This window comes from Dermacentor silvarum, unplaced genomic scaffold (assembly GCF_013339745.2).
Source record: "Dermacentor silvarum isolate Dsil-2018 unplaced genomic scaffold, BIME_Dsil_1.4 Seq7, whole genome shotgun sequence".
NCBI lineage: Eukaryota > Metazoa > Arthropoda > Arachnida > Ixodida > Ixodidae > Dermacentor > Dermacentor silvarum.
This window is the reverse complement of record NW_023606647.1, coordinates 1-24,081: the sequence shown is the minus strand read 5'-3', so window position 1 is coordinate 24,081 and position 24,081 is coordinate 1. Positions and strand designations below refer to the sequence as shown.

The 24,081-nt window shown below is 47.4% G+C and overlaps 1 protein-coding gene and 1 non-coding gene across 2 annotated transcripts in view; both read right to left on the bottom strand.

The window, feature by feature from the left end:
- Positions 1-21,127, bottom strand: part of LOC119435429 (indolethylamine N-methyltransferase) — a gene marked incomplete at its 5' end in the record, with an annotated part of 34,477 nt that extends 13,350 nt beyond the window's left edge. Inside the window, 2 exons of the mRNA XM_049659833.1 lie at positions 1,223-1,426; positions 20,996-21,127. Coding sequence (XP_049515790.1) covers positions 1,223-1,426; positions 20,996-21,127 — 336 coding nt within the window. The remainder of the gene's footprint in view (positions 1-1,222; positions 1,427-20,995) is intronic.
- LOC119435430 (U2 spliceosomal RNA) lies at positions 9,261-9,442 on the bottom strand. The gene has a single exon (XR_005188840.1). It is a non-coding gene; the product is annotated as a U2 spliceosomal RNA (small nuclear RNA).
- Positions 21,128-24,081: the final 2,954 nt, after the last annotated feature.

Here is a 24,081-nt window from a genome sequence, read left to right as displayed (position 1 = left end):
AAAGCGATCTACGATGTGGGCGAAGTGCGCGCCTCACGGCCCTCATCTTCAAAGCGATCTGCGACGGGTACAAAGTGCATGCGCCGAGTGCAGGTAGCTTCGTATGCGCTTTGCTTTCGACGTTGAGTTCGCGTTGAAGCGACACGAGAGACAGCGCGAAGGTCAATTTGCCCACTGCTGTTGTTTCACTCTCTAATAATTTGCTATCGCAATCGATGCTTCGCCTTTCGGGAGAAACTGCGTCTTTTATCGCGTCCTCGTGTGGGTTGAGTTGATATGGAAGGCACAGGGCTTTCGCACGTCGACAGTCTTGACAAGATCGAGACGAGCATCTTCAACTTCATTTCGAAGAAGAAAAAAAATCTGAATTTTTTTGCATGTAAATAAAGTGTGCTTACTTTTCTCTTTCGAGTGGCGTGCCGTAAGTTAGCGGCCCTCGAACGCACCAATCGGTAAGCTGCTGTTTGCCTCAGGGCCTATTATTTCATATATCGGATGACCTATATCAACTTTTTTTTTGTGATTCCCTTCAGATTCGATATATCCGGGTTCGACTGTATCGAAATGCCTTCCGCCTTACCTTAATGTTCCAACGACAACTGTCATTTCTGGTGGATCACACGTCTTTCCGTAACAATTGGAGCTCATAGACGGGGCTGGATTCTCCATACTTGTCAACTACGGCATCAGTGACATAGATGCAATCGATTGTTGAATGCCCTTTTCTAAAGTTTTCTGATTTGGTTTTAGTGCAGTCCTAAATTTATCTGTGCACATTTTGTATAGTGTAGTATTACGACAACATTATTTCAATTATCTCGTTCATGTAGTTCACATAGGGCAATTTGTCAATACTTGTTTTACGACAGAAATCGATTTCCTCAACTACTCTGAGCCGGCGAGGCGTCACATATTATTTGTAACCTGATAGTGTTTAGTGTTTATAGCGTAATAGTGTTGCCTTGCTATCCGCTGTTTAGCCGCTTGAACTACCGCGCACAGTTTCCGCCCAGCATTTCAACCGTTTGCGTAAACGTACGCAAAAAGCTGCAGGCCGGGTCAAGAGCAGGGGTGGCTGATCCCGGGGAGCGCGTCGGGGGGGCGCGTCGGTGCTAAGGGCTATAAGTTGCTGCGAACACACTCAATGCACTTTTCCGAGCTACGTTGTCTGGCGCACTGCCGCCATTGAATAATGGTACGGCGGTGTTCCCGCGCCGCTTACCTCGCTGGCCGACGCCCTGGTCTCTTCGCTGTGGAGATGACGATTTTGGAGAAGTAACTCTCGTACTCTTCCAAGAGTCGTAACCTTGGCCCCTGCTCTGTCCACGAGGGGGAAAATGGGGAAAGTGATTGCCTCCATCAGGAAGGTGGTCTCCAATGGACTGAATTGTATTGTTTTGAGAACTCGCGCAAATAATAAGTAATTCTGGGTTTTTGCGTGCAAAACAACGATCTGATTATGAGGCACGCCGTGGTGGGAGACTCCGGAATAACTTTTACCACCTGTTTTTTTTTTAACTTGCACGAAAATCTGAGCACACAAGTGTTTTCACATTTCGCCTCCATCGAAATGCAGCCACCGCGGCCGGGATGGAAACCCGCGATCTCGAGCTCTGCAGCTCAGCGCCATAGCGACTGCGCTATCGCGGCAAGTACGTACAATACTCTTCTAGACCGCAAGCAAGGACACAAGAACAAGTACCTAAGTGTCTAGTCGAGAGACAAGCCTCTAGAATAGAGATATAAAAATTAAACGACATCTCTCTGAGCGGGAACTGAACAAGATATAAGTATACGCGAATTCTTGGACCGCCATATAATGCTATAGCATGATATATGGCGGTTGACATGGTGCGGAATCTGTTATGCGTGGTAATAATGTATGTGGGGGTTATGCTGATGTAGTATGCGCGATTTATTTATATATGCTGTGCGGAAATACGAGCAGGGAGGCGTACATATTCACATTGCCGAACATACACATTCCGCACCACGCGGGACCGAAATATAATGCTGCACATGTCTTCGACAGTTCCCGTTTCATGAAGATTTCGCTGAATATGTTTGTGCGATGCACGGTACGGCATAACGAACGCGTTAATTCCATCATAGCAGAGGGAAGGGGGGGGGGCGTCTGCGCGTGCATACGTAATTAATGCATGAGTGGCGCATCCTCTCGTTTTTCAGTCCCCTGTAGTCAGCTTCCGTCCTCAATGGTCGGGTGTTTACCAGGGCGTCCCATAGAGTTTGATATATCTTTCTGTATAGGCCTACGACACCCGCGCTGCGTACGAAGATGCCAGTGGCGCTGTCGTCGGTAGTGACTTTCGTATGGTAGGCACTCCGGCGGCTGAGCCACCGTTATACCTCAGTAGCCGCTGGGTTTCGCGGGGGTGTGTGCGGGTTCTACGTGTGCGGTTTTTTATTATATGGTTTTCCAACGAAGGAAACGCAGTATGGCGACGAGCTGCGTTGCGTCGAAATACGCAAGAGGCACAAGTTTTCATAGGTTCACTGTTGATGAAAACTGTCGCAAGCACGGGCTTGGCGTGGTAAAAACCGAAAGTTGGATTCTCATACCAGATCATCCAGTATGCGCCAAACATTTCGTAATAGTTAGATTCTTTGTTATTTCGCGAGCCGTGCATTAGCCAACGTATGATCTTAGGGGCGTTTATAGCGTGTCATTACAATTTCTTGTCGCACTGTGGGAAAGCTAGATCAGGATTAGCCTTGAATTTAGCTCGATCGAGCACATGCACCTCAAAGCACGTCACATTCAGTTTATTGTCACCTCAAAGAATTGAGCCACCTGCATTGTAGACATCCTGTCACACGTTCACATACCCAGGCAGCACGGTCACAACTGCGTTAATTGCCGTGTGGACGTCAGAAACGCGCCGAAACGCGTTAATGAAATTCCGAGCTCGAAATAAAATGTACAAAGTCGATACAGAGTCGGAGCGATGGGACGGCCTCGGCCAACAGCTCAGATTGCTCGGGCCTACACAGTCGGCGTCGCAGTAGGGTCGGTACTTCGCTTCACCCATCACACAACCGAGGCGATCGCTTCTATCGCGGCTCACGCGACATTGAAATCGGCTAGTTTGCTTTTCACCTGACATGATACTTAATACAACAAAATTTTGTCGAATTTGCGCGAGTTTTGTAAAGAAGCGTCCTGTACTAATCCACTGGCATGATCGCGAGCAAAGATCCGATGGCATTTCGTCTCGCAGATGCAAAGCAAACACTGACCGGCTCAGCAAGGCGGTTCGGCTGTCTTGCATGTACTACGTTTCTTTTGTTGTTCTCACCGATGATGCCGATAAAACCAATTAATTTAAACCCACAGTAAAGGTGTTGTCAAAAAAATGGCACAGTTTCGCCCTAAGGGCGAAGCAATGAATGCGATAGCAACACAGCAATGTCATACGAAGTAAGGTGAGCGGCTTTGGTAGCAATATGAATTGTAGTAAACATGAGCTGATAAGTAAGCAGGTGTGCTGCGGCGTAAGTAGACCGACATGAAGAGAGACTCGATGACCACGAGAAGGCGCGTGTGAAACGGTGGTGTTGATGAGAAGCGCTTCCCGTGGGCAGCGCGTGCGAAGGGACACACCTGTAGCGCTGCACTGCCGATCCGGGCAGCATTGCATGTGTAGCGTGCGTTGGAAAATGTGGCCCGACTATTACTAACTGAATGAACAAGCGGGGAGTGAGCGCGCACAAACAAACATGAATAGATCACACTGAATGACTGCAGACAACGACCGTCAAAACGATGGCAGCAAGTGCATACGCCGCAGAAGCGGGCGAAGGTACGTGGGTCTATCGCTTCAACGGAAACTGAGCGGCGAATGCACGGCGCACAAAGGTCAGAGCCGTGTGGAGATAAGAAACGGTGCGAGCGAGCGACGAGCGCGGTTGTTGGCAAAGTGGAAGTGCGCCCCCCCCCCCCCCCCCCCGCTCCCTCCGGCGCTGGCTTCCCGCTTCCTTGCTTGCGCGTGGGAGATTGAGTGCGTTCGCTCTCCGTGATAGCGCGCGTCCCCGCACGCTTCCGCTCGGGCATACGGCACGCGGCGAAGACTTTATCTATAGGGAACCTCACGGCGACGGCGGCGACGACGACGCCGACGGCAGAAATCCGGTTTAAGTGTCCATATAATTGCTATCGCAATAAAATGAGCGTGCTATGACGAGCTGCGGCCAGATGGCAGGTGCCGTCATTGCGGCAGGTCAGCGAGCTAGGCCTACCATCTCGTTTGGCCGTATTTCGATGCGGGCGAAATGAAAGAACGTGCATTGAGTGCACGTTAAAGAAGCCCGGGTAGTCACAATTGTTCAGGAGTCCCCCCCCTCCCCTACCGTGTGCCCCATACTTAAATAAAGATATCGGCACCCCCCTCCTCCCCAAGAAAAGTGCGCCATCCTACGCGTGCCAGCGGTGGCGGCGAATGTGGGCGGAGCCTACGCGACAGCGCTATAAGACCTACAATATATCGACGGTGCCTACCGTTGTTTGCAAACACGTGTACGCCTATACACTCATGACGTGGCGTCATCTACTCCCCATTTGCTGCGCCGTCACGTGGCCAATGACGCACGCACTAGGCACACCTTTAAAGCCAGAGCCGCCTGTGCGTCGGCGAACCGTGCTCGTCGCGCACACTGGAGGCCGGGTGCGATTCCCACCCCAGTCGAAATGTACCAATTGTTTTTTAAAGTCAACAACTTACTTTGTTTACACGAACATACATGAGAAATTCGACGTCATCTCTCGTATTGAAAAGGTAGTATCTTCCCGTAGCAAGCACAGAGTAATCCTTCTTGGTAATTTTAATACATCCGGAGTTGATTGGAACACAATTACATACACACATTAGAATCATTATATACAGAACAAATGCAGCCTGTTGGACTGTCACTCTCACTGGTTATAGTCAAAACCAATGTTATAGGCAAGTAGACCAGTTTAAAGAGCTTGTTTTGAGCAGTGCGCGCAAATAAATCCCCATTACAGACCTAAACACTCTAAATATCCCCACTGGTTCTCTGAAAATTATCACGGCCCTAAATCATAAAGATTGCGTGCACAGAGAAGCTCTCTGCAAACACCTCTATAAGCGGGATCACGACTCACATATTTTATTCTCGGTAAGAGCGCCTCCGACAGGCCGGCGGAGTTTGGAAATATATCCGCAAGCGCTCTCGTAAAAGTGCAGAGTGTTTTCGCCTGCTCGACTCTAGCAGAGTAGAAGTCAAAGCAGTTGCGGAATATTTGCTACCCCGTGCAGGGTACCCAACCGGAACTACACCTGATTAAACTCCCTGCCTTTCTATGCATTCTCTCTCTCTCTCTCATCTTTATATAAAGCTATAGGTTTCAACGCTGGGATACTGAGCACGAGGTCGCGGGATAGAATCCCCGCCACGGCAGCCGCATTTTGATGGCAGTGAAATGCAGAAGACACCCGTGTACTTAGATTTATGTGCACGTTAAAGAATCCCAGGTGGTCCAAATTATTCCGGAGTCCCCCACTACGGCATGCCTCATACTCAGATGGTGGTTTTGGCACGTAAAACCGCATAATTAATTTTAGCATGCACTATGTTCAACCGTTGCCTATTTTATTGCGATAGCAATTATATGGACACTTCAAGCGGATTTCTGCCGTCGCCGTGAGGTTTCCATTAAAGACCGAGGACGATAAAATCGTCGCCGCGCGCCGTATGTGCGAGTGAAGGCGCGCGGGGGACGCGCGCTATCACGGAGAGCGAACGCACGGCGGAGAGCAAACACGACTTCCGTCGCGCGAAAGGCTATGGGGGTATGGGAGGGAGGGAGAGGGGCGACGCTGTGCTGCGGCACCAAATGCGTATCTTGGAACCGAGCACAAGGGGAACTGGCGACGCAATCTCCCACGCGAAAGGAGCAAAGCGGGAAGGCAGCGCGGGAGGGAGGGGTTGGGGTGGCGTCTACTCTGCCAACAGAGGGAAAAGTCGACGAACGAAGGCAAGAAACGTTACCCGTAGACACCACAGCAGTTGAGGACAAACTGGAAGTTTACGCACGGTACGTTTCTGCTATTTCTGAAAAAAAATGTCACAGTTTCGCCCTAAAGGGCGAAGCAATGAATGCGATAGCAACACAGCAATGTCATACGAAGTAAGGTGAGCGGCTTTGGTAGCAATATGAATTGTAGTAAACATGAGCTGATTAAGTAAGCAGGTGTGCTGCGGCGTAAGTAGACCGACATGAAGAGAGACTCGCTGACCACGAGAAGCGCGTGTTGAAACGGTGGTGTTGATGAGAAGCGCTGCCCGTGGGCAGCGCGTGCGAAGGGGACACACCTGTAGCGCTGCACTGCCGATCCGGGCAGCATTGCATGTGTAGCGTGCGTTGGAAAATGTGGCCCGACTATTACTAACTGAATGAACAAGCGTGGTGTGAGCGCGCACAAACAAACATGAATAGATCACACTGAATGACTGCAGACAACGACTGTCAAAACGCTGGCAGCAAGCGGCGGCGGCGAAGGTACGTGCGGTCTATCTGTTCAACGGAAACTGAGCGGCGAATGCACGGCGCATAAAGGTCAGAGCCGTGGGGAGATAAGAGACGGTGCGGGGCGAGCGACGAGCGCGGTTGTTGGCAGAGTAGAAATGCGCCCCCCCCCCCCCCCGCTCCCTCCTACGGTGGCTTCCCGCTTTCTTGCTTGCGCGTGGGAGATTTAGTGCGTTCGGTCTCCGTGATAGCGCGCGTCCCCGCACGCTTCCGCTCGGGCATACGGCGCGCGGCGAAGATTTTATCTATAGGGAACCTCACGGCGACGGCGACGGCAGAAATCCGGTTGAAGTGTCCACATAATTGCTATCGCAATAAATGTTGTCGCAGTTTCACCTGAAAGGCGAAGCATCAATTGCGATAGCAAATTTGTAGAGAGCTATACGTAGTAATGATATTAGCTTTATCAGCTGTTTAAACTTGGACATGCAGCAGCACCGGCTACACGCAGAACTGTTGTCGACGCCGTCGGCGTTTTGCCCGCGTTCGCATCAAAATGCGTGCGGCGTTGGTGACTGTTGCCGGAGCCTCTGATATAAATAGGCACTTGGTGCCGCAGCTAAACGTCGCATCCCTTCCCTCCCCCCCCCCTCCACCACGGCCTCTCGCGCGTCGGAAGAAGGCGCGTTTGCTCTACATATATGGTGATTGTAAAGGGGGAAAGAGACGCCTACTTCTGCAGCCCTTAAGCGAGCACGGCGCAGAACGCGCGTTTATTCTCCGCCGTGCGTTCACTCCCCGTGAAAGCGCGCGCCCCTCGCGCCCTTTCACTCGCACATACAGCGTTCGGCGCTCGGCGACTTGGCGCTGAGCCGTGCTCCCTCAAGGGCTGCAGAAGATAGCGCCAACCTTTCCCTTTCCCTCAAGAACCACTTATCATCATCATCATCATCGGCGACTATTTCATCTCCATTGACGTCATACGGAACCTCACGGCGACGGCGACGCCGACGGCAGAAATCTGCTTTTGAGTGTCCATATAATTGCTATCGCAATAAAATAAACACCATGCAAACTTGCCGAGCTGACAACCTGACGTAGGGCGTGCAGATGCAAATCCGCCCTAAAGCACCGTAGCGCCTAGGCGTCACTACGGAAACGTCTGCACGTCAAATCAACACTCCTCTGCCCGCTGCGGTAGCTTTGCGGTTATACCGTTACTCGAGGTCGCGGGTTCAATCACGACCGTTGGCAGCCACATTTCGGCCGGGGCTAAATAAGAAACGCTCGTGTACTCTGATTCAGAGCGACTATAAATACTCGGACACTTCAGAATACGGTGTTTGCACGGCAGCAGTGGTTGTGTTTTGCATGGCAGCCGTAATGGAAGTCTTCCACGTCGCTGTTGCCATTACTGTATACTGTACTAGTGTAGTTGTGATACCTCTGTATAGTGAACGTCATTCGTTATGTCAAGATGAGCAAAGTGCTGGCCTCTGCTATTGAAGAGCTAAGACGGAAATTTAAATGGACGAAGTATTTTAGGGAATGCTTGGACCGGGACATCCGCAACGAGCTCAGGGATTTAAACCCAGTCTGTCAGTTATTAGAGACAGATACGAAGAAACGCTGAATGGTGGAAGAAATTGCTGAGTTAAAATAATTCCAGAAGGGTCAGAGAATGAGAGGCTAAAGAACGGTGCAATCTTTGGATGCTCAATGAAGATGAATGACGCTCTCCTGGTAGAGTGTGAACTGTATTCCCGTAACATGAACCTCAAAACCAAGGGAATGTCAGTAAACACGAACGAAGATTTGGCAAAAATTATGGAAAAAATAGGGAAAAACATCGCTGAAAGTATCTAACCCGTCTGACATTAGCGTGTGCCACCTAGTAGCTTTGCCGGGCAATCTATATATCCAGCAAAAACATAGCGCAGCTCATTCATCGTCGAAAGCGAGGCCATGTTTTGCAAAAGGCCAGAAGAAAGAAGCTGTCTTGTGATAAACTTGGTTTTGAAGCATCGACACCCATGTATATAACTACCCACGTATGCCCGGATCGAAAGCGCTTGCTGGCACAGGCTGTCAGAAAAAGAGCAAAAAAAAATAAAAAAAGAACAACGTGATGCTCAGTGGAATTTGCAGTAACTATATTTTTGTGGTTCGAGGGGGTCACGTGTTCTCGCGAAAGTGTGAAGGTAGTCCCTGTCATCAATACTTCGCGGGCAGTGACGTGGTTATAGTAAGCTAACGTAAGGTGTTTGCTGCCATTATGGCTTGCTCTTCCTTATCTACCCGTGTGAACCTGAATCAATTTTGAAATGAATATTGCCTTCGAACACTTCGCATAAGTCGTCGCTCTGTTCCTAGCAATATTGATGACATGCATATGCTTTTTGATTCTTTCAACTTGTCTTTTGATCTGATAATGTTAGTGAAACATGGTACCAGAATGATTTCCCTATTTTTGTGCTCAGCGATTATTCCAATTTCGCTCTAAATAGGTCAAATCGCAGAGGAGGTGGGATATAAATACAAATTCAAAGCGGGACTGCTGTAACTGAAACAAAATTTCACGCTGTCTTCTCCTGACTGTGAATGCTAACAGCTGAATCTGGACGAGACCATGTTCACGGCGGTGCAATGTCCTCCGAGTGGCAGTTTAGCGAACTTTTTCTGGTACATTGAACGTGTTTTACAGCAAAGCTGTATGCGGCTAGTTTCAAGCGGATCGATGTCTGTAGACCGAAAACCCTGGGGCGATCCCGACGATAGTGCAATACCGGGCTGACCCCCGGCGGAGGTGAAGCAGGCTTAAAGCATTACGCAAATTTGCAAAAATAGGTTTAATATTTTGAGTTCAAATACAACCCGTATCAGATATTAAGCTGATCATAACAGATACTACACTCTGACCCACGTCGGCCATATCTACGTTCGCAACATACACGTATACGCCATCCCGCGTATTCAAACTAGTGCCAACCAATGTGAGTGTCTTCTGTCTCCTGACGTCATGCTCTACGTAGGCTCATTTCCTCAGTTCTGCTCTGACTGTGAAATAGGTAGGCCGCGTGTTGTACGGTCTGAAGAAGAACACTGTGCCTACAAGAACGACGGCGTGAACAGAAAAGGGAATGGGCGCGGCGGCGGCGGAAGGAGACCGCCGACGATGAGCGGGCAGCGGACGCCAAGCGTAAGCGTACTGCCCGCCAGGACCGCGAGGCGGAAAGAAATGCGAACCGTCCATGTGGCCCCGATTCCGCAAACTTGGAACGTTTCACCGGAGCAACGGTCAATCACGACATACACAGCTTTGCCGGTCATCCACCTTTGCAGAGTGGAATGACACTCAATTCTTTCGTTTTTGGAGCCTCCTTTATGCCTAAGGATAACTTTTGCTTTCTTCATTTGCTGCGGAAATCATTCGCAATTTTAAAGATAGATTATATATGTCAGTTAGTACAAGGTTGATTTCATCAATAACATAGATAATAGGTTTCAATTTAAGACCGAACGGGTCTTCGCTTTCGCTCATTTTCATTTGTTCAAAAATGAACAGCACTTCAGCACTACTACAAGAAGGAAGAAATATGCTATTTAGGTGGTTAATCATAGCATCAAGTGCGCCCGACTCATGCGCGCTAGTCCCCAACGATACTAGTTAAATAGTCATTCAATTTGTCTGCAAGTTCAATGCCACTACAATACTGCCTTCTAGAAGTATACTGTCAGGGTTAGCAGAGTAAGAGCGCCCTAATAGTGAGTTTAACTCACTCCAAACAATTTTTTGGTCAGTGACACCACTAAACATGTTTGTGGTTCTTCGCAATAAAGCAATTAGTCCATTACGAAACGACTTGAACTTAGTGAAATCATCTGGATCTCGACTTTGTAAGAACATTTGGTCCGTGTTATTTTTCTTTGTGATCATCTGATGAGTTGTTTGGTAACCAAGGTTACGGCCTTTTTTTTTACCCAGAGACCTACTAAAAATAAAGACAAAACAAAAAATGTACGCCCAGTTTGTAAAATCTGAAGCTGCCGAAAATTTGCTCTATAACAAAGTATTACGGAACCAATTAAACCAAGAATTGCGAATGCAGTGCTTGAATATTTTTAATGACGTTCCCTGTATTCATCCACTGGAAAATCAACTGTTCATTCGGCTGAAATAAATAAGCTTCTAAATTTTCGAAAAAAAAAGAAAACATAACACCAATGTTATGACGGACATGTTCAAAGTAGTACTCAGCTTTCCAAAGAGTTCAATCAATTTTCTGCAAATGTTACTAGAACCCTTTCCTGTCCATCTGAGTCACCTTCCGACTACGCATATCAGACACCAGGTGGTCTAGAGTCCCTGTGTCTGTCTTGCAGTTGAAAAAGGGCAGTAATGACAATATGTATGTAAAAATCTTCGCCTGAGTAAATCTGAGGATAAAAATGGTTTTCAAATAAAATATTTTACATACGTCATTGAATTCTTGGCCCCTGTGTTAACCCACATTTATAACCCGCAATGTGCACCGGTACCTTGCCGCCGAAATGCAAATTGCCAAGGCTGTTGCTGTACATAATGAAGGCTCTTCGTCAGACATGCCCAATTGTAGACCAATTTCAATCCTTCTGGTTTTAGCTAAAGGGATAGAAAACATAATTTATGTCAGAAAGCAGATTTTTTGATAAGCATTCTTTTCTATCCGATGACCAGTTTGGGTTCAGGCAAAAAAGATCTCCGAGAATGGCAATGGCGCTCAATAAACAAAAATAAATATTTATTAGCGCTTTAGAACAAAAACAACTGGTTCTTGGCATTTATGTAGACTTTTCCAAAGCTTTCGATCTGCTTAACCATAACTTATTAGTACACAAACTTAATCATTATGGCATCGGAGGAACTGGTTTGGTCCTTATAAAGTTCTATTTTAGTTATCGTGAACAAATGATGGCTCCCAATTTTCCATCATCATCGATAAAACCACTCATATCCGGTGTACCACAAGGCAGCATACCAGGTCCCCTGATGCTCCTGTTATACATCAATGACATTCTACAACCCTGTATTAGTTAATCTAATCGCGTATGCAGATGACCTAACTATGTTAGCTTCGGGCAGCACTGGTCATGCTTATGAATGCATGGCAATAAATTCCTGAAATAGCGTCAGTGGACAACCAAAATCGCTTAAAAGTGAACCCTTTACACAAAAGCAATGTAAAAAAGTTTACCGACGATTACGATACTTCCTAATGCGAAATTTGAGTGCAGCTCTATACAAGTTTTCATTGTCCGCTGGCGCGGACAGTCTGTCTCGTCCGGCACGTGGCAAGCGGAGCGAAGTGTGGCGCGACGGCCTCGCTAATCTGGAGATCGCGAGAGGCAGCGATTGGGTGACGGGTGGGCGCGATTCAGAGCAGCCGCCGCAGACAGGCCTCCCAGACGACGCACCCTACTCTGGCGCCATCTCCTAGCCACCATCGCCGCGCTTTTCTTCTCACACTTGAGCCATACCCTTTCCCACGCTGTCCGCCTCACGGTTCCGCTGCACCCCCTCCTCCGCTTTCCTCCTCGCGTCTCGGTTACGCTCGGTTACGCCGACGCAGGAAAGCGCTCTAAAACAAAAGCATTCGCAGTAATTTTGCACTTGTTATGCGTAGCGACATAATCGAAGTTGTACCGTCAATAAAGTGCTCGGGTGTTGTTTCTTCTGAGGCACTTACTTCGGAGGCACACATTAAAAATGTGTGCGAGAAAGTAACTGAAAGAAATATTTATGCCGTCGCAGGCATGGGCTACCAGCACAAAGGAAAAATTTTATTTACAATGCATTCTTTTTACTAGTCATCACTTACTGCTTGTCAGTATGGAGAAAAACTAATAAACAGAATAATAAAATACTCAGAATTATGGGTTTTTCTTCATGGTACACACATACTGAAGAATACTTCACAAAGTCTAAAGCCCTAAAATAACTGCGCTATACGTTTTCAGAATACTATGCATGTACAAGGCTGCTGTTTATTGTTCTCATGTTTCCTGGTTTACCCTTTTGCCGCACCACGTATCACCTTGCCACTCTGTCTTAATATCCTTGAGGAGAATAATGTTTTACTTGAAGGATTATCACAGAAAGATCTGCTTCTTTTGTAGCGTTAGCTACACTGGCCTAGCCAAGCCCGTTTCGCGCGGCACATCAAGAGCCGTGCTGCGCATGCGCAAGGATCAGTGATGTCACACGGCTTGCGCACCGGAGCTACCGGAGCCGGCACCTCTCGCGCACTCCGCCGCCGCCGCGCGCGACTCACCGCCGCCGGTCTGCGCATTCCAGAGGAGTGACGTCGTAGCCGTGGTAGATGCACTGGCGCCGGCGCGCGCTCGCTGTGCAGTCGCCGTCTGACACTGCGCTGGAGCCGCTGCGCTTCTGACTGGCGTTTGTGTGTGTCATTGGAGCAGCAGTAAGCATGACAATCAAGCTAATCCTTGACAATCTAGACAACCAGTAAAGCTAAGAATAATCAGCTGAACCTTTGCTAACGCTACGTATATCCTGGCATAGCCGAGCTAAGCCACTGCAACATTTTTTCTTCGCCTCCTTGAGCCCATTTAGTGCTAGAATAATAATAAATATATGTACAATTTGTTTTTTACTAGTAATAATTGTCTAATTCCTGCGACATTTCTTTTTTATTCTGCAATTAATAAATAGATTTCTAATAACGCTGCCAGGAAATGTGTTAGTGCTTGCACTCTTTCTCATAACTTAACGATAATGTATGTACTGTTATATCGTTATGAATGTTTACTCGCTTTTATGTAGGCGTTGCTATTTTGTGGTAGTCTGAAATGCGTTAGAAATGAAGTAGAACGTATAACTGTGACAGCCATGTTCACCAACTGCTGTCATGTGATCAGCGGGCGCCGAGCGGTATTCAAGCTGGATCAAGCAACTTTCTGCCCTACGGCCCCTCTCCCTGGCTACTACGTAATTGTAAGGGGAAAAAGTGGTCGCAGTTTCACCTGAAAGGCGAAGCATCAATTGCGATAGCAAATTTGTAGAGAGCTAGGCGTAGTAATGATAGTAGCTTTATCAGCTGTATAAACTTGGACATGCAGCAGCACCGGCAACACGCAGAACTAAGGTCGACGCCGTCGACGTTTTGCCCGCGTTCGCACAAAATGCGTGCGGCGTTGCTGACTGTTGCCGGAGCCTCTGATAGAAATAGGCACTTGGTGCCGCAGCTAAACGTCACCTCCCTCTCCCCCCCCCCCCACGGCCTTTCGCGCGTCGGAAGAAGGCGCGTTTGCTCTACATATATGGTGATTGTAAAGGAGGAAAGAGACACCTACTTCTGCAGCCCTTAAGGAAGCACGGCGCAGGACGCGCGTTTGTTCTCCGCCGTGGGTTCACTCCCCGTGAAAGCGCGCGTCCCTCGCGCCCTTTCACTCGCACATACAGCGTTCGGCGGTGTGAGGCGACGATTTCATCTCCATTGACGTCATACGGAACCTCACGGCGACGGCGACGGCAGAAATCTTCTTTGGAGTGTCCATATAATTGCTATCGCAATAAAAAGGCCGGCAGATCCCACGCCCTGTGGGAATCGAAATTATGCGAAGTAGTGTACGGGGAGGGGAGCCTACCAAGTTAAAACGACCAGGGGAGCACCGCGGCGTAGGCCGCTGTTTCTTCACCTACATGACACGCATGTCACGACATTCATGCCATGACCTATCATTTATGTCCACACACATTTCAGTGGTTTCTGAGTGTTAATCTTTTTTGGCTGAGTCATTGTCATTTCTGCTTAGTCTAGCTCATGACTGATTTCTACCATCATCATTTAGTGTTTCCTTCACTTAGTGCCCATGTCCGAACTCATTCGTGTTTTTTAGTGTTAATCTTTTTTGGCTGAGTCATTGTCATTTTTGCTCAGTCATGGTCATGACTACAATTTCTACCATCATCCTTTAGTGTGTCCTTCACTTAGTGCCCACGTCCGACCCCACTCCAGTGGCTTTTGAGTCATTGAATTTTTTTCGCTGAGTCATTATCATGACCTACATCACACGCAGGTCATGCAATTTAAGTCATGACCCATCACTTATGTTCGCCATACACTCCTGTCATACTAGCGCAATTTTGGTACCTACCAAGTTAACGAGACGACCATGAGAGCACCAAGACGTAGGTGACTGTTTCATGACCTACACGACACGCATGTCATGACATTCATGTCATGACATGTCATTTATGTTCGTCATATACTCTTATCATAGTCTACCAAATTTGGTACATACCAAGGTAACGAAATGACCATGAGAGCACTAAGACGTAGGCAGCTAGATAGATAGATAGATAGATAGATAGATAGATAGATAGATAGATACTGTCAAAGTAGCAAATGTTCGCCAAGAAATGCTTCGCATTTAATAAACATTTCATTTTAGGTGCATGTTAAAGAACCCTAGGGGGTCAAAATTAATCCGGAGTCCGCCACTACTGCGTGCCCCTAAATCCGACTGTGGTTTTGACACGTACAGCCCCATAATTCAATTAAGTTTACCACTTCTACCACGATGTGATGTGCCGTCTGAGGAAATGACAATGCTAACCTTCTCGGAGGTTATGAATAATTCTGCAGAACAACACGTCAACAAAACACGCCTCGCTGTGTGTTCTGTGTATTACGCAGACAAACAGCATTGGTGCACGCAAGGTAACGTTTAACATGAATTCACCACTATCGTATATTGCACTAAATCCTGAAAAAATTAACCATTTGCCGTCAACATCACCACTAATGATCGTCAATCAAAGCAGACAGCATACAAAGCGTCGCTTACACAGATTCCCACAGTGCGTATGATTCACATGATTTTCCTTTTCTTATACAGCGAAGCTGTTAGCCTCTAGTTGGTCCGGATTTTTCGTGACCGCGTGCGCGGTGCTCACACACACACACAAAAATGTCACAGTTTCGCCCTAAGGGCGAAGCAATGAATGCGATGGCAACACAGCAATGTCATACGAAGTAAGGTGAGCGGCTTTGGTAGCAATATGAGTTGTAGTAAACATGAGCTGATTAACTAAGCAGGTGTGCTGCGGCGTAAGTAGACCGACATGAAGAGAGACTCGATGACCACGAGAAGGCGCGTGTGAAACGGTGGTGTTGATGTGAAGCGCTTACTGTGGGCAGCGCGTGCGAAGGGACACACCTGTAGTGCTGCACTGCCGATCTTGGCAGCGTTGCATGTGTAGCGTGCGTTGGAAAATGTGGCCCGACTATTCCTAACTGAATGAACAAGCATGGTGTGAGCGCGCACAAGCAAACATGAATAGATCACACTGAATGACTGCAGCCAACGACTGTCAAAACGCTGGCAGCTAGCGCATACGCCGTGCAGCGGGCGAAGGTACGTGCGGTCTATCGCTTCAACGGAAACTAAGCGGCGAATGCACGGCGCATAAAGGTCAGAGCCGTGTGGAGATAAGAGACGGTGCGGACGAGCGACGAGCGCGGTTGTTGGCAGCGTAGAAGTGCGCCGCCCCCCCGCGCTCCCTCCGGCCCTGGCTTCCCGCTTCCTTGCTTGCGCGTGGGTGATTGAGTGCGTTCGCTCTCCGTGATAACGCGCGTCCCCGCACGCTTCCGCTCGGGCATACGGCGCGCGGCGAAGATTTTATCTATAGGGAACCTCACGGTGACGGCGACGACGACGGCGACGGCAGAAATCCGGTTGAAGTGTCCATATAATTGCCATCGCAATAAAATGTAGGCCGATCCTGGAGACAGTGCAAAGGAAGCGGGAAGCGCACAGTGAGTGACTTCTCCAAGAGGCATCAGATGACGTCACCACGTGGAATCATCACTTGACGAATACGTCATCGCTTGACGTCACGTTTCGCACAATGACGCTATCCAACGATGTCATCATGTGATATCGTGACGTGACGATGCCGTTATCATGTAACGTAACGTTTGACGTGACTTCAACCCTAGACCTTTGGTGTGATGATGGCGTCATCAAGCGATGTTTGAGGTGATGACGTAATCACGTTTCGTCATCTTATCAACCGTGACGTCACCACTTGGTCACGTGTGTTTTGGTGCCATCGGATGTTGACGCCTAATTTTTCGCTTTTGGGCCATATAATATATGATCTCGTATTCATAAACAATATTCCCTCAGCAGTTGTAGAGGCGGTTTTCAACAGCTTCGCTGGACATCCACTTTCGCAGGGCCAGTAGGGCGAGCCATTTGAACGCGACAGCCTTAAGGGCCCCGTGTCGCAGAAAATCCGGCGTCGGTGTCGGTGTCGGCCTAAGCACCGGCGTCTGGCGGAAATAATCATGCCGAACCACATCGTCCCGAACCACCCCGACCTGGCGGGTCCTTCACGTGGTGCAAGGTGTTAGTGAACAAGAATTGAATTTCTCAAAGTAAAATCAGTCAGAAAAACGGTTAAGTACGACTTAACCAGAACCTGCAGACGTGATAGCATCCGAGTGTAATTTGAATACACGAGAAAAAAGCCTGATAAGCAGCCAGGGATCTTTGAATGCTATCGCGTTCCACTCTTAAAGGCGAAGCTTAAGCCTCCTCCAATTCTGATGGTGTTTCGCTGTACTTTAGTTCTAGGAAACAATGATGAAAATGTTGAAAACCGAGCCTTTAAAAATTTTAATCAGGCCCCATCTCGCAGAAAATACGGTGTCGGCGTCAACAGCGTCCAATAACGCTATCACGTTCTACTCTTAAAGGCGAAGCAGAAGCGCACTCGAAGTTTTTTGACAACACGATTAACGTGGGCTTAAATTAATTGGTTTTATCGGCATCATCGGTGAGAACAACAAAAGAAACGTAGTACATGCAAGACAGCCGAGCCGCCTTGCTGAGCCGGTCAGTGTTTGCTTTGCCTCTGCGAGACGAAATGCCGTCGGATCTTTGCTCGCGATCATGCCAGTGGATTAGTACAGGACGCTTCTTTACGAAACTCGCGCACATTTGACATAATTTTGTTGTATTAAGTATCATGTCAGGTGAAAAGCAAACTGTAGCCGACTTCAATGTCGCGTGAGCGCCGATAGAAGATCGCCTCGGTTATGTGATGGGTGCAGCGAAGTACCGACCCTACTGCGACGCCGACTGTGTAGGCCCGAGCAATCTGAGCTGTTGGCCGAGGCCGTCCGATCGCTCCGACTCTGTACCAACTCTGTACATTTAATTTCGAGCGCAGAATTTTATTAACACGTTTCGGCGCGTTTCTGGCATACACACGGTAAATTAGCGCAGTTGTGATCGTGCTGCCTGGGTATGTGAACGTGTGATAGGATGTCTACAATGCAGGTGGCTCAATTCTTTGAGATGACAATAAACTTGAATGTGACGTGCCTTGAGGTGCATGTGCTCGATCGAGCTAAATTCAAGGCTAATCCTAATCTAGCTTTCCCACAGTGCGCAAGAAATTGTAATGACACGCTATAAACGCTCCTAAGATCATACGTTGGCTAATGCACGCCTCGCGAAATAACAAAGGATCTTAACTGTTACGAAATGATTGGCGCATAATGGATGGTCTAGTATCAGAATCCAACTTTCGCTTTTTACCGCGCCAGTCCATGCTTGCGATGGTTTTCATCAACAGTGAACCTATCAAAACTTGAGCCTCTTGCGTATTTCGACGCAACGCAGCTCGTCGGTATACTGCGTTTCGTTCGTTGCAAAACAATAGAATAAATACCGCAATCCGAAATCATGGAAATGATGGGTTCCGAAATCATGGGAGTCAATCTAGCAATCAGTCACTTTATTTATTTTCGTCTATTTGAACAAACAGAGGAGCGGCTGGGCCGCAGAGGTAAAACGGCGGCTGGGCCGCGGAGTGCCTACCATGCGAAAGTCACTGCCGACGACAACGCCACCGCATCATCGTGACGTAGCGCCGTGTCATAGGTCTATACGAAAAGAGATTTTTGTGACGTAGCGTCCTGGTGTAGGTCTATAGTGCGTATGGGAGGTGCAGGTATAACGGTTCCGAAATCATGGAAATCAATCAAGTAATCAATAAATTTACTTATTTTCGTCTATTTGAACAAACAAACAGAGGAGCGGTAGATAAAAGCTGTATGAGGGACAGTACAAAATTAGAGAAGTTGGACTAGTTGGTGTATTTTCCAGATTTTAGACATTGTTAAAGGGTCCCTCACCAGGACACAAAGCAAATTTTGGATATACGCTGGAAGTTATGTGCCGTCTAAGAAGTGTGCTACCGCAAGGAATTTTCAAAAGGATGAACGAGTTGGTACGGTAACATATTCTTGGTTTAAGAACGAAAGAACACGGACAGTGGCAGAAGAAGACAGGACAAGCGCCAGCTCACACCTAAATCTTTATTGGAAAGAACAACATATATGAGTGATTGAAAATGCCATAGCATAGAAAATCACATGGTCTAAAGGATAACAGTTACCAGATCAAACAAATAAGAAAATGGTGAAGCCGAAAAAATTCAAACAAGAAAAAGCACTACTTCCCACTGACGCACGTGCAGAGCAAATATTGAAATTCACTGTCTAACAATGATATTGATGCCTGGCTAACACAAGTTTCTCCTAGTCTTTATGTGAAATACGCCTGAATTATTTCTCGTGTAGTTTGGCATTTGTGTCTAGAAAGGACTTTTGTGTCCTCAAACAATAGTTTGCAGTCGCACGTAAAACAATGCGAGGCTAGATGAGAAGCATTGGGATTGTTAAGCAAATGCTGACGTTCGTTTAGTCTAATATTGAGACACCTGCCGGTCTGTCCAATATAAGCTTTACAACACTTGAGTGGAATGTGGTAAACAACAGCTGCGGAGCGCGGGGTGTGACGTCATACAGAGGGCGCAGCGAGCGCCCAACGGCAGGAGCGGTGGCCGTGACGAGGCGAGTTGCCGGAGAATTGAGGCCCGTGGTGTGACGTCACAGTGCGGCCACGGCTCAAAGTGCGGCGACGGCGAAGAGGCGAAAACCTGGCGTAAATTAGCTATCACCACAAAAATTGGCTTTATCGCGCAACCCCTGGTCCGCATAATTTTGCCCACGGCTGTACACCTCTCTTGCTGCGGTACGATGTAAAAGAAAAACACGCAGACATTAAGTTTGTGTGTTTTATTATTTCTGTAAGCTTTAATTCGACTATAGAAGCGGCAGATTAAACAAATAACTGATGTTGCCTGGAATAATTCTCCAAGTCACGTGTCACTATGAGTGACGTCACAGCACGGACATGTACGTAGGCACTCTTGCGCGTCTGGCGTTGACTCTCAGACTGGGAGCGCGGTGCCCGCGAGGAGAAGGGCAAACGGCGTTCGGTTTGAAAGTTACTCTTTTTGCGGCGCGTAGGGTTGTAATAACAGACACAATCGTTAGCGCGCACTGGATGTATTGCACTTGCCAGGACGAGGACGAGAAGCCAAGAGAACACGATACTACTAGTATCGTATCTTGATGTGTACTCGCGCTAGCGTCGTGTTTTCCGTGCTTTTGATTCTCACCCGCCGAATTTTTTTGCTAGTTCACAATTAATGTCCCAAGTCTTGAAAAGTACATAGATTTGCCTAATCTTCGTCACTCTCGCTTCAAATGACTTTGGGACATTGCAAATTGATAATTTTCAGCCAAACATTGCGGTACAAAGATAACACTTCGCAATGTACATATTTTGCACAGAAACTTCATGCATTCAGAAAAACGAGCTTGAGAGGTGAATTGAAATAAATAACACCACAACAACGTTTGGAGCAACAAGCACACGGATTAGACAAATCCATGCACCATCCTTCAATCCCGTAGCAGCTGAATGATCGCAACACCCTCGTAATACTTTTAGGAAAGCCTCTGCGGAGAGAGAGATTGGTTGACATAGAAGAGGAAAGCCTGCTGATCGCACCGTATAATTGTATAGCGCATGTCTGACACCTAACAACGCTCAGCAGTGTGGGGAAGGAGAAGGGAGACAGGCAGAAAGAGGCTGCTCGGAGCTGACAGCTCTGCTTGCACAAGCTGCTCTGCGAACACTAGACGCGCTGAGTAGAAATGCGGAAAGTAACAAGTACCGCCTCGCCGGCTTCCTTGCGGTCTTCATACCTCGCGAACACTAGACACGCCGCCAATCCTAGCTTCGCGACCAACGAAGTTGCCCAGGCTACAACGTGCATTATTTGGTACGCGAGTGGATCCACGCGGCCAGAGGAGGCCTTCCGCGCTGTCGACAGAAAGGCCTAATGCCTGCGCGGCACTCGTCAAATAGCGTTGGATGCACTGCAGCGAATGTGGCGCAGCGATGGTAGCAAATGTTCGAGCGCTTCTGTTTGCGCGCATCGGCGGTACAAGTCCGATGAAGCCTACGGCGTGGTCAGCCTAAACGAGTGATATTATATAAGGCTCGCGGGCGTCGTAAATCCTCGAAGCACACAGCAGCAGGCCAGCTGTGACTCACGTGTGCGCTGTGCTGCGAGTCCTCGTAGTCGGGGATGCCCTCCTTGGAGGCCCCGTTCGAGATGTGCGCGTCGGGAGTCTTGACCAGCTTCGGCTCGGACTCGTGCGGGCGCGTCAGGGGTGGCGGCGTGGCCTGCGGGTGAGGGCGACGCTGTGTCGTGTGCACACTGACGACATCTGTGCGCTAAACACGTAGTGTACATTCACGAGCAAAAGTCTGGACACCACAGGCACTGCGAAAAACACAAACTCTTCGCAGCCTGCAGGCATGAAAGCTGAGATTCAGTTGTGCAGCTTATTTGCGCCTGCTCGACCAGTACAATGCTAGATAATATTCACACGGCTGTACCGGAAAAAAAAATCGCAGATGTCGTGGTTTTTAGCCCTTACAAGAGGGTTTCTAGCCATTTCTAGCCCTTACCAAATCAGTGTAACTACATTTCTTTCATTTCAGAATCCGAAAAGCGTACAGCTGTAGAATGCATTAAGAATTTCAATTTATTCAGTGAGTCTGGCCAAGCTTGCAGAATGTGAACCCGATGCGGTACTATCTACAGGAACATTTAATAATAGGAACGTTACATACGAAAACAACTCTATTTTATGTACAGCATACTTGGAAAGCCACCTGAAGAAATATTCCAGATTAGAAACAAAACAAAAAACAAGCAAACAAACAACAACAACAATGAAACAAGTGAGCCCACTAACGACATACAGAGTACAGACACCGAGAGCAAACAGCGAGCCACCAACTTTACAACTCGTTTTACTGAGCCAATTATGCCTATAATTCAAACTTGCATAATAAGTTCAATCGTACGTGTTTCACGATGTATGCAACATCTTTTAGGTTTCGTAATTTTCATCATTACTTTGCTTTTGATGCGGCATCTTGGCATACACAGTTGTGAAGTCAGCACGTCAAGGGCTCTTGCTCGCGGCTAACTCTTCAGGCTGCGTATGCACACAGTTCCTATTCACGATTTCGGTAAATGCCCGCAACGGCGGAAGGCTTTCTAAACAAGCCGTCCGTGATTCCGGAACCATATAACTTTCGACTGCGTATGCAGCTGGAAGTATAACGTTTGACAGCGGTAGTGTCGGTGCAAAAACAAATATTGCGAGCAGTGTTGGCTTCCTTCTGGTACAGTGCTCGGCGATTCACACGCGGCAATCGCAGCGACCGGCGCTTTTTTGCGCCAACCGCTAAGCGCTGCATCGGCGATCACCGGGAGACCACGTGCAGGCCACAATGCGTCACAAAAGTTCTCACTTTCATCGCATACTACGATGCATTATCTCGGTGTGCCTAGCGCCCACCGATGGCGCAAGAAGTGAGGAGATCCGAGTGTCGCGTTTGAATCCTCGAACGGACGGACGTGCGGTGAGGTGCTAATTTGCGACTGCCAAATAACCAAGAAATGCGGCAACTTGTTGCGAGAAAAAATACGCATGCATGTACGACTAGAGGTGCGCTGGCGAGTTTTGTCCCGCATCTTGTCCGGCGTGATTAATGCGTCGTCTGCCTGTCGGTACAAAACTCCAGCGCGCAAACATATATGTCAGTGCATTTTGGGGGTTTTGCTTTGCGCGTGCTACAAGTAAGTTACTTCATTCAAATACACGAGTTACAAGTATTGTGGTAATTCTTGGATTCTTATTTTTTATTTATTTTATTTATTGATACGGCGATCTTATAAAAGACCTTAAAGGTAAAGAGCCGTTGGAAACAGCAAACATAATTCCAAAAGAAATCAAATAAATTCATAAATAAATCATAAGTCAAGATCAAGGAAAAGAAATGAAAAAATATCAGACACAAATGCAACACAAGGATATAATGTAGTACAAACGATGTTAAGAAATTAAAAATAGCTTCCAAAAATTTGTAGTGACGTTTGTGATACTGCATCATTAGTAAGAATATTCCAATCTGTAATCGTTCTGGGGAAATAAGACTACTTATAGAGTTATTTCAAGCGTTTAATGGTGTGACTGTAAAATCGTGCCGTTGTCTTGTCTTATAGAGGAGTACGATATAATGTTGGATGTGTTAAGATTCTATTGACCATTTGAGTAATTGAAAAAAGAACTTTAAACTACAGATGCGGTTTCTATGAGAGACTGGAAGCGAACCACTTTGATTCAGTTGATGAGTGATAGATGAACGGCCATATGAGTTATAAATAAACTGTACCGCTTTCTTTCGAACTCTCTCTAATTTAGCAGTGTTAGTTTTAGTAACGTGATCCCAGATTATGACGGCATATGACGGCACGACAAATGACGGCACGACAAATCGAAATCACATATTCACTAATTAACAAATTGACTAATTGAACTCCTTAGTTAATTACGACATATTGCAATTTACGAATTGTATCCGGTGAGCTTGCAAGACGCATCCACTTGAAATGAATTTCCAGGATCACATCAGTTTCGAGATATTTACCAAAGTGTGGGACGAAATACATAGGCGTTCCATTGACTTTTGTGCGTAGGGTAGGATGGGTACCAAGGGAAGGGACGTGCAGTCGAGGATGGCGGAAAATTAGGTGAGGTGATGAAATTAGGACATTTGCAGACGCTTATAATCAGCTGGCGCCAGACAGGGGTAATTGGGGGTCGCTGAGAGAGGCTTTCGTCTTGCAGTGGACAGTAAACAAAAAATAAGATCCTGATGATAATGATGATATAATGAACGAGAAGAAGGGGAACCGAGGGGCCCGGCTTGTTTAGTAATTCACAAGCACATGAGGGCCACAGACAAGCAAAACAAGGAAAGCATAGGGTGAATTGTTTATTCAATTGAAATGTGCAAACTATAGATATATGAAAATGTCGGTGGAGGAAAAAACTGGCCGCAGGTGGGACACGAACCCACGTCTGGGTATGTCTAATATATATATCCTTTCCGCTTAGGGTAGTACTGGCTCAATCGTCTAAGCTATTCGCACAAACACGTCGTATATGACGTGTTTGTGCGAATAGCTTAGACGATTGAGCCAGTACTATCCTAAGCGGAAAGGCAGATGATCAATGAAAAATATTTTCTGTATCTACCGAATTTCCACTATATTTAGA